At 37.8% G+C, this 16,646-nt stretch overlaps 1 protein-coding gene and 1 long non-coding RNA gene across 4 annotated transcripts in view; one reads left to right on the forward strand and one right to left on the reverse strand.

The window, feature by feature from the left end:
• VEPH1 (ventricular zone expressed PH domain containing 1) overlaps positions 1 to 16,646 on the forward strand; it is a 232,380-nt gene that overhangs the window by 164,224 nt on the left and 51,510 nt on the right. For all 3 annotated transcript variants that reach the window (XM_023223372.2, XM_023223373.2, XM_023223371.1), the window contains exon 10: positions 16,405 to 16,544. In XM_023223372.2, coding sequence (XP_023079140.1) covers positions 16,405 to 16,544 — 140 coding nt within the window. The remainder of the gene's footprint in view (positions 1 to 16,404; positions 16,545 to 16,646) is intronic.
• Positions 1 to 16,646, reverse strand: part of LOC111550116 — an 89,606-nt gene that overhangs the window by 41,039 nt on the left and 31,921 nt on the right. The window lies entirely within an intron of this gene.

Genomic DNA, 16,646 nt, shown 5'->3' on the forward strand with positions numbered 1-16,646 from the left:
AAGTGAACTTCCCCTGGAGGATTTTGTGATCAGATAAGTGCTGCAAAGCATTCCTCATCCCAGAACTGAGTGACACTCATCACTTGTTGGAAGGTGCATTCTTCCTAGGGGATACCAAAAATTTCTGGAGAACTGAAAGTATCAATATAGTCATTTAAAGATAAGCGCAATTTATAGTTAGTTTCATAATTTATACTTTTCATTATTCCTACTTTGGGAAGTATTATAGGCTAAATTCCTGGAAATATCAGAAACAACATTGAAATCAATCCAAAAATATGAACAGCATTGCCACAATAACACTTTTCTGTAATTGTAAACAGTCAGCCACCCAATCAGAAATGATCCTGGTTTGAGTACTGTTTGTAAGCGCTGCTCCTCATCTGTGTGACTGGGAAAGTGATGGCAGATGTCACTCTTCAGATTCGCCTCCTTCACAATTAATATGACAGTTTTATTTTTAAGTTTGGACATGGTAAGAATAAGGAAATAATTGTTTTAAAATATATGACCATTCCTCACAAGTTAAACACAGAATTACCATGCCACCCAACAATTCCACTCTTAGGAATATACTCCAAAGAATTGAAAACAAGTGTTCAAACCAAAACGTGTACTTGAATGTTCATAGCTGCACTATTCACAATGACCAAAAGGTGGAAACAACTCAATTGTCCATGAATGAATGAGTGAGCAAATAAAATGTAGTATATTCATATGATGGAATGTTATTTAGCCACGCCAAAAAAAAAAAAAAAGAAATACTAATGCCTGCTACAACATGGATGAACCTTGAATACATCATACTAAGCGAAAGAAGCCAGACACAGAAGGCCACTCATTATATGAGTCCATCTATATAAAATATCCAGAATAGGCAAATCTATAGAGACAAAATGCAGATTTTTGGTTGCCAAGAGCTAGGAGGAGGGGAAATGAAGAAGAATTGCTTAACTGATATGGGGGTTCCATTTAGGGTGATGGAAAAGTTCTAGAACTAGATAGTGGTGATAGATGTACAACACCATGAATGTACTTATTGCCACTGAACTGTACACTTTAAAATGATCAAAATGGTAAAGTTTATGTTACATGTATTTTACCACAATAAGAATTTGTTTTAAATATATGACCACATATTCTGTGATAAACTCCATACTTAATATGCAGTATATCCTCCACAAATAAGCACATACAATTAGCGTAATTATGGAATGGTCTGGGTTAACCCTCCTATGCCATTAGTAGCAGCAAGCACCGTGTACTGGGCAGTATTTTAAATGTTTTATTTGACCCTGTAAGGTACATATTACTATTCCCAAATTGCAAAAGTGGAAACTGAAATATAGCAAACAAAATTTGCCTAAGATCACATAACTGGCACACCTGAGATAGACCTGAGATTTGAGCCCAGGTTGTGTAGCATGGGCTATGTAGCATGGCTAATAGGACAATGGTGTGTCCCATTAGCCCCTGTACTGTGGCTGAGCTGACCTTGTCCTGTGATAATAAAGCTCATGTACAATGGAAAGAGTGCTCTCAGCTCTCAGAACAATATTGATAAAGTTTCAGTCCTTAAAGAACAGATCATTTTTATTGAAATCTGCAAGTACAACCTTATTTCTATTTATCTTATTACTTATTTGCCTGATTATCATTGAACATACACATACCATGAAAGAGCTGCTAGAAGTGTGATTCTCTGTCAGTACAAATCTACTGTGCTATGCAAGGCTGTTGCCCTGGCCGGAGATGTCCTGCGGTCCTCTGCAGTCATCTTCTGTTGGAACAAGAGTTACATCCAGTTTCTCAAATATATCCGCCCCCTCTCCGCCACCCACCCGCCCATGTCTTTCATTAATGGGGCTACATTTAGTAAGTGAAGTGAGGTTTGGTTGGATCGTAAAACAGAGTCTTGGCCATGCATGGGGCTGAAAGAAGTAAAGAATATCATAGGCGTACACAATGGGGGTAAGAAGTGATGGATGAGAGGAGACTAACTAGAATAGAATGTCAGCCTCCCCCAAGGTACCACCTCAAATCACACTGCCCTAGGAGTGTGACTCACTTGCATTGGATAAACAGAGCTTCTGTATTGCCCAACTCCAGACGGTACCACTTACACTGTGGCCTGTGGGAATGGTGTCCCTCCTGGACTCATGTGGTGGAAAACCTGTGTGGCTGTTAGCCATGGCCCTGCAGATGAGCCCCAGCATCCTATCTGAAGGGATGAAATTTTTCAGGGCAGCAAGAGCTCCAGGACAGATGCAGTTCTTGGCTGCAAGTCATGTTTCATCCATCCAGCAAGATCCGTCTGGGTGAACACAGGATATCCATGCACAGGGCCAATCTCCAGATAGGAGGGCACTAGCAGAAGCTAGGTAGGATTCAGAGGTGGCTTCTATTCCAACAAAGAGATGGGGTAGGTCCCATCAGGGTAGAAGAATGAGGAAGAAGAATAGCTTACTGTTTATGTATCTCCATCTTTGTTTATCCCCAACCCAGACTATTTCCAGCCTGTTAACATAGTGGCCTTGGAACCTCAGTTAACCACCAGACCTGCCTCCCTTGGTTCTGGATGTGGCTGGGGCAAAGCTGCCATGGGAGGGAGATTGCTGCTCTTGATATGTGGCGAGGGCTGGCATAAGCAAGACCAACCTCCATGATCCCTACAGTTGGAGCACATTGCCTTTTCAGTCTCCTTATGGAAACTTAGTGCTTGAGCTACCACTTGCCTTTTTGCCATCTAAATCCTGAGAAAGACCCTTCATTGTTTATCCCATTTGCTGCCACTTCTGTCAACCCAGAAGTCCAGTCCAGGACTCAATAACAATAAAGTGTTTTATGATAGAGTTTTTTCATACAGAACAATCCCAGTTACTATGTGGCTGCTCAGATGGTTGCGTGTTCATGAATGTGGAAGGCCCTCTCCTGGGGGCAACAGCTCAACAGCTTTCTGCTAAGAGATTTCCTTTGAGCAATAAGCTATCATACAGTGCAGATGGGTTTTAAATATTTCAACTATTTTCAAGCAGGCCCTGGGTCATAAATGCCTTCATCTTGACTTTCTAATTTCCAGATTCCCTTCACAAGAGAGGGCTCTCAGTGAAGCAAAAAATTGACAATAGAGGTCTTGCTAATCTCGAAACATTTTATTTAATTTCAAAGTGAAGTCATTATGATCTAAAGAGTAGGGAAAATTGAACTGTGAGCTTCTTCATGCATTTAAGTGTTTTGGATCTAAAGACTTGAAAGAAGAGAAGAGCTTTCTGAGTTGATTCCATTGCAATCCTATCTATTAGAAGAGAGACCACCACTCAAAGTCCCTTCTAGCTCTGGGACATAAGATTTTTGAACTGACCTCTAACGTCAGAATTCCTCCACAATGCAAATTTCTGAGATTCTAGAGTTTCTAGGGACAGTAAGACACTCCTATAGCCTCTGTTGAATTAATGTTGCCTGCTCATCCCAAAATTCATGCTACCCTATGGACCACTGGCAAATAGTCAGTTGAGGCAGAGGTAATTCAACTCTATTAAACTTTTGCTTTAGTTCTTCAATAGATCTTTCTATTTCCTTCAATAGGACAAAATATATAACCAGCTGTTTCAAATTTACTACTAGAAGGTTGAGTTTCTGGAAGCTGAATAACATTGCTACCCTATTTTATGACTTTTCATCTGAGCAGCAGTAAAAAAATGAAAGTAAAAATAATTAATCAGAAATAGTAAAAAAAAAAGGCAACTCTGTTTAATATTAATTATGATGATTTATGTCATCATCATTGGATTTTAGGTCACATAAAAATGAAATAAGTTATACATGAAGACAATTTGAAAGAAGCAATAAATGAAACCAAGATTTCAAAGATATCTTGACCTCTGTTGTGTAAAACATTAATTTATAGAAAAATAATTTTATGATTATGACATTTGCCTTTACTATAGATGTTCTGGTTTCCGTGGCTAACCTGACAGAAGCAATTTATTTCCTTGACTTGTTCTTCGATTCCTGTTGCCTTCAGTTCAGGTGGTTCCCACTGGAAAACAGTAATATCTTGAGCTGGGATTTGATGGGTCAATCACTTGGGCTTCTCTCAAGAGAGGTTTGGACATAGATGGGAATGTGCCATATAACTCATTCAATTATACTATAAAGATAAAAACTGCAGTAAATACCAAAAGCAAATTATCAACAAGTCTCTAAATATAGAATAAATGAAGGTGATATATAATTTTTAAGATTTAAATCATTAAAAAGAAATGGGTATAAATTAAATCATTCTTCGACTTAAAAAGAGGGACTAATAATTGCAGCTTCATCTATGCATAACCTGTGTAAGCTGCAGAGTATAATGGGCACTAGAGTCAAGCAGTCTAGGTTTGTCTGGACTGCCAGTTGCTAGCCTTGTAACCTTAGATAAATTACTTGACATCTTTGAGCCTCAGATTCTTCCACAAAACTGGAAGTATTTACTTCATTGGCATGAGTATTAAATGGCAATACACATATAAAATTCTTAGAACATTGCCCATACTTAAAAACTAATCAATTACTGTTAGCTTTTTTTAATCTTCCTGTCACAAAGTTTTGAATAGAGCAAAATATCAAGCCTTTCCTGAGCTTCCTGGTGGCATGCCTGCAACATTTCTGTGCTTCTGAGCCTCAAAACAACATATACATCAAAAGCCTCACTTGCATATACCTTACAGTCCTAGGACTTTGGAGATGCTCAGAGAGCGCAGGTGATGGCTTTATGCACTGTTATGAGGTCTTCTTTCTTGCTGGACCTTCTACTTGTGCCCTGTCCCCAGAGAAATTTATTTCCATTGTATAGAATAGGATTTTGGCTTACACATACATCATTATTAGCTGTGTAGTAAGTTCATTTTAAATTAAACAATTAGGTGAACATTTCAGGACACTGAGCAACCTAGATGCCGAGGGTCATTATGCAGTCTCTCTCCTCTAATTAAAACAGCATTACAGCAACATTCAAACACTTCCGCCTGGTCTAGGGATCTTTGTTTTTCTCTTTTTCCATATACAATAGTAGCGGTAACTGATCATGATAATGAACATTATTAAACACATGCTCTGTGAAAACACATGTCTGTCTGAGAGCCTCACATGAATTAACTTATTTTATGTTCACATAACTCATTCCAGTTTGTCCAGCACTTTCCTAGTGATAGCACTGCAAGACTTGCGTCTCAGGAGTCACCCTAATCCCAGGCAAATCGGGATGGCTGGTCACCCCAAACAACACTTAGAAATAGGAGTTCTTATTAGTTTTCCCGGTGGAGCCACAGAGAGGTTATATAACTTGCCCAAAGACACATAGCTGGTAAAAAGGAAAGTCTCGCTCCAGAATCTGTGCTCACCACCTTGGAGAATAATTGAACTTTGGATAAGGGATCAGAGAAGTTGGCTTTAGAGTGCCTTCTGAGAGGAAGGGCTCTTTGTTTCCTCTCTCAGGGCAGAAACATTGCTTGTGAGAGTAGCCAAGGCTGTTCAACACCTGATTTGAATAGGTTAATGGGCAAGTCATACTCTGTTCTTTAATAGTAACATAAAGCAGCAAGCAGGCACAAGTTTTTAACAGTTTTCATATAAGAAATTTGTAAATGTATATGCACCAAGGGACACTGCATACCACTGTGTGTTATTCAATTTCAGCCCTCACATGCAAACCCTGTGTCCTCCTACAGCTCACTCCCCATCCTCTACCCTTTGCTGTATGACTCTTTTAAGTGTTCCTAATGCTCCCTGATTCTTTAGGACAAGATTTCTTTCTCCACATGAGTCTTCTTCTTCACTGTACTATAGTTTTATTCTCCATGATTACTTTTTCACTTATTGTAATATTATAAAATTTATTTTACACTACAGCTTAGAATTGCAGAGAAAAATGTGCCATCATTATGTCTAGGGCTGATCAAGAGCAGCCAACTACCGGTTAGTGAGGAAGAAAATTAACTAAGAGTCCCTGCCTAAAGTTAATCCCATCTGCTCATGTGAATGGTACTTTAGGAGACAACTTTCATTTGGATTAAAAAAAAAAATGTTCTTTCTCTCATCTCTCCTATGCTTATCTCCCTAAGGTGGCATCTGGGGCCATAAGGAAGTGGCTCCTGCTCCCTTGTGGTGGTGGAAAGCATTAATGTTCCTAGATAGGGGTATAGTGTGTCTTCTTGCCTGAAGGATAATGGGTTTTATTCATTCTTCACATGGACCGGTCCAGGGGTCTCCCTTGCCAATCTGACCTAATCTCAGTGCCCACTGGTGTGAAATGCCCCCCTAAGTCCTGGCTTGGACAATTCTCTCTGCAGTCTACTGTGCAGAGCCATACCATACCCCTTGCCTCACTATGGTGAATTCTCTGATATGCTGACTAGCAAGAGCCTCAGCTACTTCTGGCTCCACTCTGCTCCAAAACAGAGGAAAGAGTAACCATGAAAGCTGAACCTCAGAGACTCCTTTCTGCCTGGCTTCATGAGCTGTGCTTTTAACTAAGTTGGCTACCCTGTGTTGGTGCTGAGGGCCACCTGGGAGTGAATCTCTTTCCTAACGGTGACCATTGCCTTTGGTGTTACCATAATGTATCTAATATATTTCTTCTCCAGGCCAAAGCCCACATGTGAAAGGAAGTCAGGGCCCACTTCTGATGGCTTTATACTTCTCTGTGTCTCTCCTTCTTTCCATTAATTTCCCCTGCCAGAACTAAAACATGTTCTCTTTTACTTGTTCCATGCTATATTCTCCTATCTAACAACCATAGAACTGACCAAGCTGTCACCCTTTTCATACTACAGGTCCTACAATGTATATCCCCCATGCTCAGGAATGATAAGCTAAAGGGAGGTAAGGAAATTTAGAAAATCCTTTCTTGATACAAAAGCCTCACTTGCAAGGCTATTATCTTGCTGAATAACCCAATTTGGGTAGTTAAAAAAATTAATTGCATTGTACTTTTTTGGTACTCCTATAACTGCTGAATATCTACTGCATCACCATTCCCACCACTACTCGATAGCCAGATAGGTGGAGGCTCTACTGTATTCAGGCAAAGGCTGTGTACTCAGAAGAAAAAAAAGAAAACCATATTTAAAACTATAAATATCAGCCCTGTTACATGGTAATTAGTGAGACATCATTTAAATTGCTTGCTTAAATCCCAGGATACAAAATCAGTGCGCAAAATCATTTGCATTCCTATAAACTAACAACAGGCAAGCCAAGAGCCAAATCGTGAATGAACTCCCATTCACAATTGCCACAAAAAGAATAAAATACCTAGGAATACAGCTAGCAAGGGAAGTGAAGGACCTCTTAAAGGAGAACTACAAACCGCTGCTCAAAGAAATCAGAGATGACACAAACAAATGGAAAAACATTCCATGCTCATGAATAGGAAAAATCAATATCATGAAAATGGCCATACTGTCCAAAATAATTTATAGATTCAATGCTAGTCCCATTAAACTACCATTGACATTCTTCACAGAATTAGAAAAAAAAAACTATTTCAAAATTCACCTGGAACCAAAGAAGAGCCTGAATAGCCAAGACAATTCTAAGTAAAAAGAATAAAGCTGGAGGTACCCAATTTCAAACTATACTGCAAGGCTACAATAACCCAAACAGCATGGTATTCATACAAGAACAGACATACAGACCAACAGAACAGAATAAAGAACCCAGAAATAAGACCGCACACCTATAACCATCTGGTCTTCGACAAACAAAAATAAGCAATGGGGAAAGGATTCCCTATTTAATAAATGGTGCTGGGAGAACTGACTGGCCATATGCAGAAAATTGAAACTGGACCCCTTCCTTACACCTTATACAAAAATCAACTCAAAATGGATTAAAGACTTAAATGTAAAACCCAAAACTATCAAAACCCTAGAAGAAAATCTAGGCAGGATCATTCAAGACATAGACACAAGCAAAAATTTCATGGTGAAGATGCAAAAAGCAATTTCAACAAAAGCAAAATTGATAAATGAGATCTAATTAAACTAAAGAGCTTCTTCACAGCCAAAGAAACGATCATGAGAGTGAACAGATAATCTACAGAATGGGAGAAAAATTTTGCAATCTATCCATCTGACAAAGACCTAATATTCAGCATGTACAAAAAACTTAAACAAATTTACAAGAAAAAAACAACCCCATTAAAAAGTGGGCAAAGGACATGAACAGCCACTTCTCAAAAGAAGACATACATGTGGCCAACAAACATATGAAAAAAAGCTCAGCGTCACTGATCATTAGTGAAATGCACATCAAAACCACAATTAGATACCATCTCACACGAGACACAATGGCTATTATTAGAAAGTCAATAAAACAGCAGATGCTGGTGAGGTTGTGGAGAAAAAGGAATGCTTTTACACTGTTGGCGGGAGTGTAAATTAATTCACCCATTGTGGAAGATAGTGTGTCAATTCCTCAAACACCTAGAGGCAGAAATACCATATGACACAGCAATCCCATTACTGGGTATATACCCAAAGGAATATAAATAATTCTATTATAAAGATACATGCACGTGTATGTTTACTGCAGCACTATTCACAATAGCAAAGACAGAATCAACCTAAATGCCGATCAATGACAGACTACACAAAGAAAATTTGGTACATAAACACCATGGAACACTATGTGGCCGTAAAAATAAAATAAAATAAAAACAACGAGATCCTGTCCTTAGCAGGGACATGGATGGAGCCGAAGGCCATTATCCTCAGCAAACTAATGCAGGAACAGGAAACCAAATACCACATATTCTCACGTAGAAAAAGGAGCTGAATTATGAGAACACATAGAGGGGAGCAACACACACTGAGGCCTGTTGGAGGGTGGGGAGAGCATCAAGAAGAATAGCTAGTGGATGCTGGGCTTAATACTTAGGTGATGGGATGATCTCTGCAGCAAACCACCACGCCACATGTTTACCGGTGTAACAAATCTGCACATCCTGCACATGTATCCCTGAATTTAAAAATATTACACGGTGGCTCATGCCTGTAATCCCAGCACTTTGGGAGGCTGAGGCGGGCGGGTCCCCTGAGGTCAGGAGTTCAAGACCAGCCTGGCCAACATAGTGAAACCCTGTCTCTACTAAAAAAAAAAAAAAAAAAAAAAAAAAAAAAGCCAGGCATGGTGGTGCATGCCTGTAATCCCAGCTACTCAGGGGGTGCTGAGACAGGAGAATCCTTGAACCCAGGAAGCGGAGGTTGTGGTGAGTCCAGATTGCACCACTGTACTCCAGCCTAGGCGACAGAGTGAGATTCCATCTTGAAAAATACAAATAAATAAATTGCCTGCTTTAACAAATGGCACTTTTCCATTGTATATTTTTAAATTATATAAATAATACATAAATAAAAACTGATAAGGAGAGAATTAAAATAATACAGGAGTATATCAAGTAAAAAGTGCATGCTCCTCACCCCACTCCCACTTCTCAATATGAAAGTAATCACTGTCGATGGTTGATCTATAACTGTACAGACTTTTTCTTATGCTTTTATTTAAGTATATGTTTTCACATAACAATAGAAAATTTTTATTTTTTTCCTCAAGATCAGGGTCAAAGCATAGGTCTTTGTACACCCATAGTTTGTATATTTCTGAATATATAATTACCAAATTGGTGTTATTAAAGCAATCACTTGCAAAAGAACTTATTTTATTCTCTGGATAAGTCAAAACAAAAGCATCCAACATGCCCATTTGACAACTGGCTGGATTTTTGCCACAAAGAGGAAATGAGCATAGTATTTTTGCTCTGGGTAGGGACGTCCCACACATATGCATGTGATATTGCCAGGGGCCCACCAGCTGCTGTAAAGGGAACACATATTTCTCAACTAATACTGTTGCAAATAGAACTTAGTAAACACTAGACAAGTCCTCTTTTCCATTACCCTCGTGTGCTAGATTCTCAACAAATGAGAGATTTGGCAGTTTTTCCTTCAGTACAGGTCAGTTCAACCACTTACACTTCTGAACACCTTCTACAGAATCGAGCTCTGAAGACATCAAATGATTAAAGCAGTGTCTACTCCTGAATAATTATTTGATGTAATTTCAGTTATTTCAAATTCATCATTATTTTTAAGAATCTAATTTTATTTTTACCTTAAAATATCTTTTATTCTATTTACTCCATCAAAGTTATGAAATAATTGCTATTCTATTCAAAACTTCTAAACTTTAACTTGGAGATGAGGAGGAATAGAGTTTTAGTCTAAAATACTAATATATTTTACAAATCACACGGAATCAAAGTTTTACAAGTGGTCCACGCTGGCTTGTGATGCCTTCTTCCACTTTTTCAGTCAAAAGCAATGGTATTTTAAAGTAATGAGTTTGTTCCATACTTTTTCCCCAAATTGGAATTTATGGTTCACTTCAAAAACATGCTTTATTTTACCTACTTTTGGAAAGCTCTCGTCAGACAAATTACCAGTTTCATTTTCTTCTACTTTTTTTCTGTCCAATTTAGGACACTCATACAATTAAACGACAGTATTATTTATTTATTGCATCAATGTTTTGAATTTTCTGTCTTTGAAATACATTAAAGAAGAATTAAATGGAAGATGAAGGAAACTGCTTCAAGGGTTCCTGTCACACTAGTGTCAAGTAGGCAGAGGAAGACTCCTCCTGTTGTCATCCAGCCTGTCCTGAGTGCCAGAGCAAGCCCTCGTAGCCCTGAGCAAATGTCCAGCCCTGCTCTGGACAGCCATCACAGACACATTTCTTCACAGGCCTCTGTAGGCCATTAGTAAATTGTAAAATTTCAGAGATAAAAATTTCATTTCTAACACGAGAGTTCCTCAAAACAACTCAACACAGAATCACCATATGATCCAATAATGCCACTTCTTTGTATATACCAAAAAGAACTTAAATCAGAGCCTCAAAGAGATATTTCCATGCTCATGTTCATAGTAGCATTATTCATGGTAGCCAAGAGGTATGAACAACTCAAATGTCCATCAACAGATAAATGAACAAGCAAACCATGGCATAATTCAGCTTTAATAAAGAAACGAAATTCTGACACATGCTACCGTGTGTATGAACATTGAAGATATTACGCTAAGTGAAATAAGCCAGAACAAAAGAACAATATGATTCCACTCTAGGTACCTAGAGTAGCCAAATTCATAAAGACAGAAAATATAATGGTTGGTTGCCAGGGGCTCAGGGGAGAGGAAGATGGGGAGTTATGGTTTAATGGGTATAGGGTTTCAACTGGGAAGGATGGAAGAGTTCTGGAGATGGATGGTGGTGATGATTGCACAACAATGTGAATGTATTTAATGCCAATGAACTGTGCACCTAAAAATGATTTAAATTTTAAACCATATTATCTATAAATTATATGTTTCATATAATTTACCACAATAAAAAATTGTTACCCTCATGGATTTCACAATCTAGGAGAGAAAGATAATAAGCAAATTAAAATGTAAAAATTGTTTAAGTAGATGAGCTTTTTTTTTTATTCTGGATCAGCTTTTGGTTTGCTACCACTTTAAAGATAAGAAACTCAAGGACAGAGAGGAAAACTCAGTCCAAATCCTGAGCCAATGCTCTTTCTATTGAATTATACTTCTTTTTGAGTTATTTCTATTGCCTCTGTTTTATCTGAGCCATTCATTCATGTACTAGAAAGAGAACAGACTGTGGCATCTGGGTTCAAATTCCAGTTCAGCTGTTTCCTACAAGTTTGCTCTTGAGATTTCCTCTTCAGTAAGATGGAGATAACAAAGCCTACTTCATAAAGATGAAATGTAATTGGTTACACTTACATCTGTGTACAAAGTAAGGAGTCAATGAGAATTAGTTCCTTTCCTAAATCTCTCAAAATGGCTTCTCTGAGTTTGTTGTTTATTTATAAGCTATGTTCAATGTATAAATACTTACAGTCTAGCAGTTTCAGCAAACATATTCATGTGTTTGAGCTTTTATAAATCATTGTAGAAATACAGTTTCTACAATGCTCAGTTGAACACCCTGGGAAATGAGCCAGATACATTCGTCTGATGCTTATTTCACTGGGAGGGAACTTTCAAGGGTAAGTTTTGTAAAGAATTCAAAATGAGACCTAATTTATTCTTTTTTTCCAAAACATAAAGCCAATTCTTTGATATTTCTACTAGCTATTAAAAAATCAAAGCCATATTCCATTTTTAATCTTAAGACACTTATCTCTAAACAAACAAAACAAAATCTATATAATGGCACAGGTTATGAGTGGCCACCTGAGAAATGAATTAAAAGTGTCTAGTCTCCCAAGAAGAACGACGTGTTTCTCAGATGCGGTCTAGTGAATGTGTTGCAGGAATAAAAGCACATAAATGGCATTGGAGAGGAAGAGTGGCAGAAGAAACAAAGAATTCCAAAATGATTCTGAAAGATTTTGACTCAAAAAGAAGACCAAATATTCTTGTATTTTTGTATCATGTCTTTAAATTTATTTATCTGTGTAATATATTCGGGTATTTTAACATATAGCACATTATATTGTATAATTACTTATGTTCATGTTAACTTTAGTCTTTATAAAGACCAAACCAAATCCTTTGATTATTAGAAAAAGAAGCCACATTCCAATAAAAATAAAGAAACTACTCTCAGATTTAGTTGAATATGGAAAGCATTCTATATTTAAGACAGCATGATTTCTCTCTTCAACATTTAATCTAGAAAAATGAATAATCCTTTTGGCATCAATTATCCAATTATGTAAGTAATATTTCAATGACTGAGATATACTAAACATACTATCTAGAATTACCTTAAATATTTATGTTGATGTGATTGCTTTCAGGGTTCTCTACACTTAAAGTGCTTGTTTCTCTCACGCTTTAAGTTCAAACTCTTGATCATTTTTCAAAGTATACCTCAAATATCCCCTTCTCCTCCTGGTCTTGTCCATTGAGGCTTTAAGAACTCTTTACAGCTCATGATTCATTCGCCCACAGAATACAGACATGATTTCTGATTTTATGCAAGAACACTGTATGTTCAACTTAAATCTTTTTAAGTTCATGGAGAAGGGGATATTTGAAGTATACTTTGAAAAATGATCCCCAGTTCTCCAGTCAGAATGAGTTGCTTATTTCTCTGAGTAGTCATCATCATGTGTCCCTCCATTATCTCATAAACTTAAAACAACTTATAACCATTGTTTTACGTTCAGATGTTTCTCCCATTTAGCTGCAAGCTTCTTAAGAGCAGGACCATCATCAGGCCCCTATTCCTCTCAACACATATCTGACACTCATCCACTCATCCATCCAACAACAATTTATTGCATTCCTACTGTTTGATACTGTGGAATAAACAGGAGGGAAATACAGGAAAAATTAACAACTAAGTCTTAATGTCATGGGGAGAATTTTCCAAGCCAAGAAAACTCTGAAAAAAATGAGAATAAAAATATTGGTACAGACCAGATTTACTGAAAGCATTAACAGAAGCCTTGTATCACAGAACTGATGTATTTTTATAGCCAGTGTATATGCTTCTAAGTTAAGGATCTCTCTCTTGTACTACTTTGACCATTTTATGTGATCTGAGACTTCTGTGGTTTGTGTATAAAAAGCTGGTAGGCTCAGAGTGAGTGAAATAAATCTAATAATGTTTATTTTCAAAAGAAAACATGAATTGGCAGTAAAAATTTAGAGGGAGGAAAAAGGCAGAAACTTTTTTTTCATGGTAAAGGCCTAAAGTCCAACTTGCAACTCTCAGGCTAACTACATGCATTCTTGGAAAAGAACTTGTTTCCTTTTGAAACTTTCCACTAAAACAAAACATATTGCTATCTCTATATATATGTTACACTTAGATTTATTTCAAATACCATTTTTTGTATGCGCTCTTGAGATACTAGGTTTCCTATTTCTTTAGCATAAATTAAATTCAATTTTTCAGAGCATGTGTGCCAACTTAAAAAAATTATCATTGTCAAACAATTTCTGATTGGGCAATTTTAAGTCGATATTACGCTCCATTCTGTTCTCCCAGGTCTTTCTCAGTGCCAGACCTCCTGGTCTTGTCCATTGAGGCTTCGAGAACTCTTTACATCTCATGATTCATTCGCCCACAGAATACAGATATGATTTCTGATTTTATGCAAGAACACTGTATGTTCAACTTAAATCTTTTTAATTTCCTGAAACAATTACCTTCACAAAAGCTAGTCCTCTTCTTTACAAATGTTTCAGAATCACAGAAAGCTATTAATGATTAACATTTCTGTATATATATCTAACTTGCCCTGTTACATTATTGTTTGGTTTCCAAGAACGTCTCCTCTAATCTCTCATTGGCCACTCTAAGATTTTCCAAACTTTTCCTGAAAAGCCTGTCACTTATTTCATACCTGACCTCTGATGGAGCACAGATAAGTCTTCCTCCCCCATTCACTAGAGAATTCAACAACACTCTGTCTTAGGTGGGGACTTACTCTGTCGTCCTTACTAGGATCCTTATCAGCTTTTATTATTTTGTTTGTTTGCTTTTAGAGATGTGATCTCACTATATTACCCAAGCTGGCCTTGAACTCCTGTCCTCAGGGATTCTCCCACTTCTGCCTCCCAAGTAGCTAGTACTACAGGTGTGTGCCACTGTGCCTGGCTTTCTCATCAACTTTCAAAAGACTCTAGTCCATTTCCATTTTTAAGAGTAGGGCATACTGGATCACTGAATCTATTAATTTTCTCTTTCTTTCTTTCTCTTTCTTTTTCTTTCTTTTCTTTCTTTTTCCTTTCTTTCTTTCTTTTCTTCTCTCTCCCTTCCTTCCTTCCTTCCTTCCTTCCTTCCTTCCTTCCTTCCTTCCTTCCTTTCTCTCTCTCTCTTTCTTTCTTTCTTTCTTTCTTTCTTTCTTTCTTTCTTTCTTTCTTTCTTTCTTTCTTTCTTTCTTTCTTTCTTCTGTCTGCCTTTGTTTTTGTTTTTGTTTTATTTTGTTTGAGACAGAGTATTTCTCTGTTGCCCAGGCTAGGGTGCGGTGGCACGATCTCACCTCACTGCAGACACCACCTCCTGGGCTCAAGCCCACCTCTTGCTCAGCCCCCCAAGTCGCTGGGACTACAGGCAAATGCCACTGTGCCCAGCTAATTTCTGTATTTTTTTGTAGAGAAAGGGTTTCACCATGTTGTCCGGGCTGGTCTCAAACCCTTGAGATGAGGCAATCCGCCCACCTTGGCTTCCCAAAGTGCTGGAATTCCACGCATGAGCCACCACGTCTGGCCTCTATTAATTTTCAAAACATTTCATTTAAAATGTAAGATTAATTCTGAAACAAAAAATACCCCATGAGCTATCAGTACGACTCTACAGATTTAAAAAATCCCCAGTATAGTAGAGCCTAAAACATTCCAACATGGTGTCAGCCCTGCTGAGTTCCAGTCCTGGCTCTGCCACAGATTGAGCAGGCTTGAGCCATTTTTTTCTGGATCTCTGAGCATCATTCATCATTCATCTCTCCAGACATTAGTTATCTATTCATATTTATCGGTCATGTGCCAAGGTTATAAGAGTGAACAACGCAGTCACAGTGGTTTACTAAACTGGCTTTCTAATGAGCTGTTACCTCATCTTTATAATAGAAATAATACCCATCTTGTAGGGTAAAATTAAATGAAGTCGAACACGTAACACATGTGGAAGTCAATTAATGATAATGTTTATTATCCAGTACTTAACACAGTGCCTAGCACGTAGAATCTCAACCCATATTTGCTTCATTCATTTATGTATTCATTATTCCTGTCTCTACCCATGGTTCCTCACCACCTCTACACCACCCACCCACTACTTCCTTGTCCCTGAAGGTATCCTTCTCATTAAGTTTCCCAGCTGAAATCCTTCAGGATGAGATAACCTTTTCAAACCTGACCAGTACAGTTCACAGGAAGCTACACCTCAGCCAGAGTTATTTTGGAAGCTATCTCTGAGGCCCCTGCACAGCCAAGAGAAGAGCATCCACAGTTCATGGCAAGTCATTTACTACCCAGAAAATGCCTGGGTTTTCTTAATCCATTTGTTTATTTTTCCCAGGTAATCACTTCAAGATGAAAATTATACAGTACCTCCCATTTTATTGATGAGAGGGTTTTCCCCCCATTGGAGTTGCTCAAAGAGTCTTCATATACTGTTAATTAAAATAATAATAATAATTTAAAACAGCTTTATTCAAATCTACTTTCCATGAAATGGATCCACTCTCAAATATACAGTTGTTTGTAGTTATTAGCTCACAGTCTGAAAACTGAAGGATATTTTATAAAGGCATTTGTGTGTTGAAGTATCAATATAAAGTGTAACTCTGGAAAGACCATAACGTTTAACGCTGTATGTATTTGTTTCTAGACTCTGTGAGAAGTTGTGTAGCAAAGTTGTTCTTCACCTGCTCCCTGAAGGGTCATTACTGCCTATACAGTAAGTCCAGTTTTATTCTCATCAGTCAAGAACCTCAGCCATGGATCCAGATCATGTTTCTATTTCAGCAGGTTTGTATAATTTGTGTTCATCAGGCTCTTTAATGAGCCTGTGGGATATGGGCTTATAATCACTTTCATTGAATTATTATTTGGCCAGAGTTGATATGTAGA

Source organism: Piliocolobus tephrosceles, chromosome 2, assembly GCF_002776525.5.
Source record: "Piliocolobus tephrosceles isolate RC106 chromosome 2, ASM277652v3, whole genome shotgun sequence".
Taxonomy (NCBI): Eukaryota; Metazoa; Chordata; class Mammalia; order Primates; family Cercopithecidae; genus Piliocolobus; species Piliocolobus tephrosceles.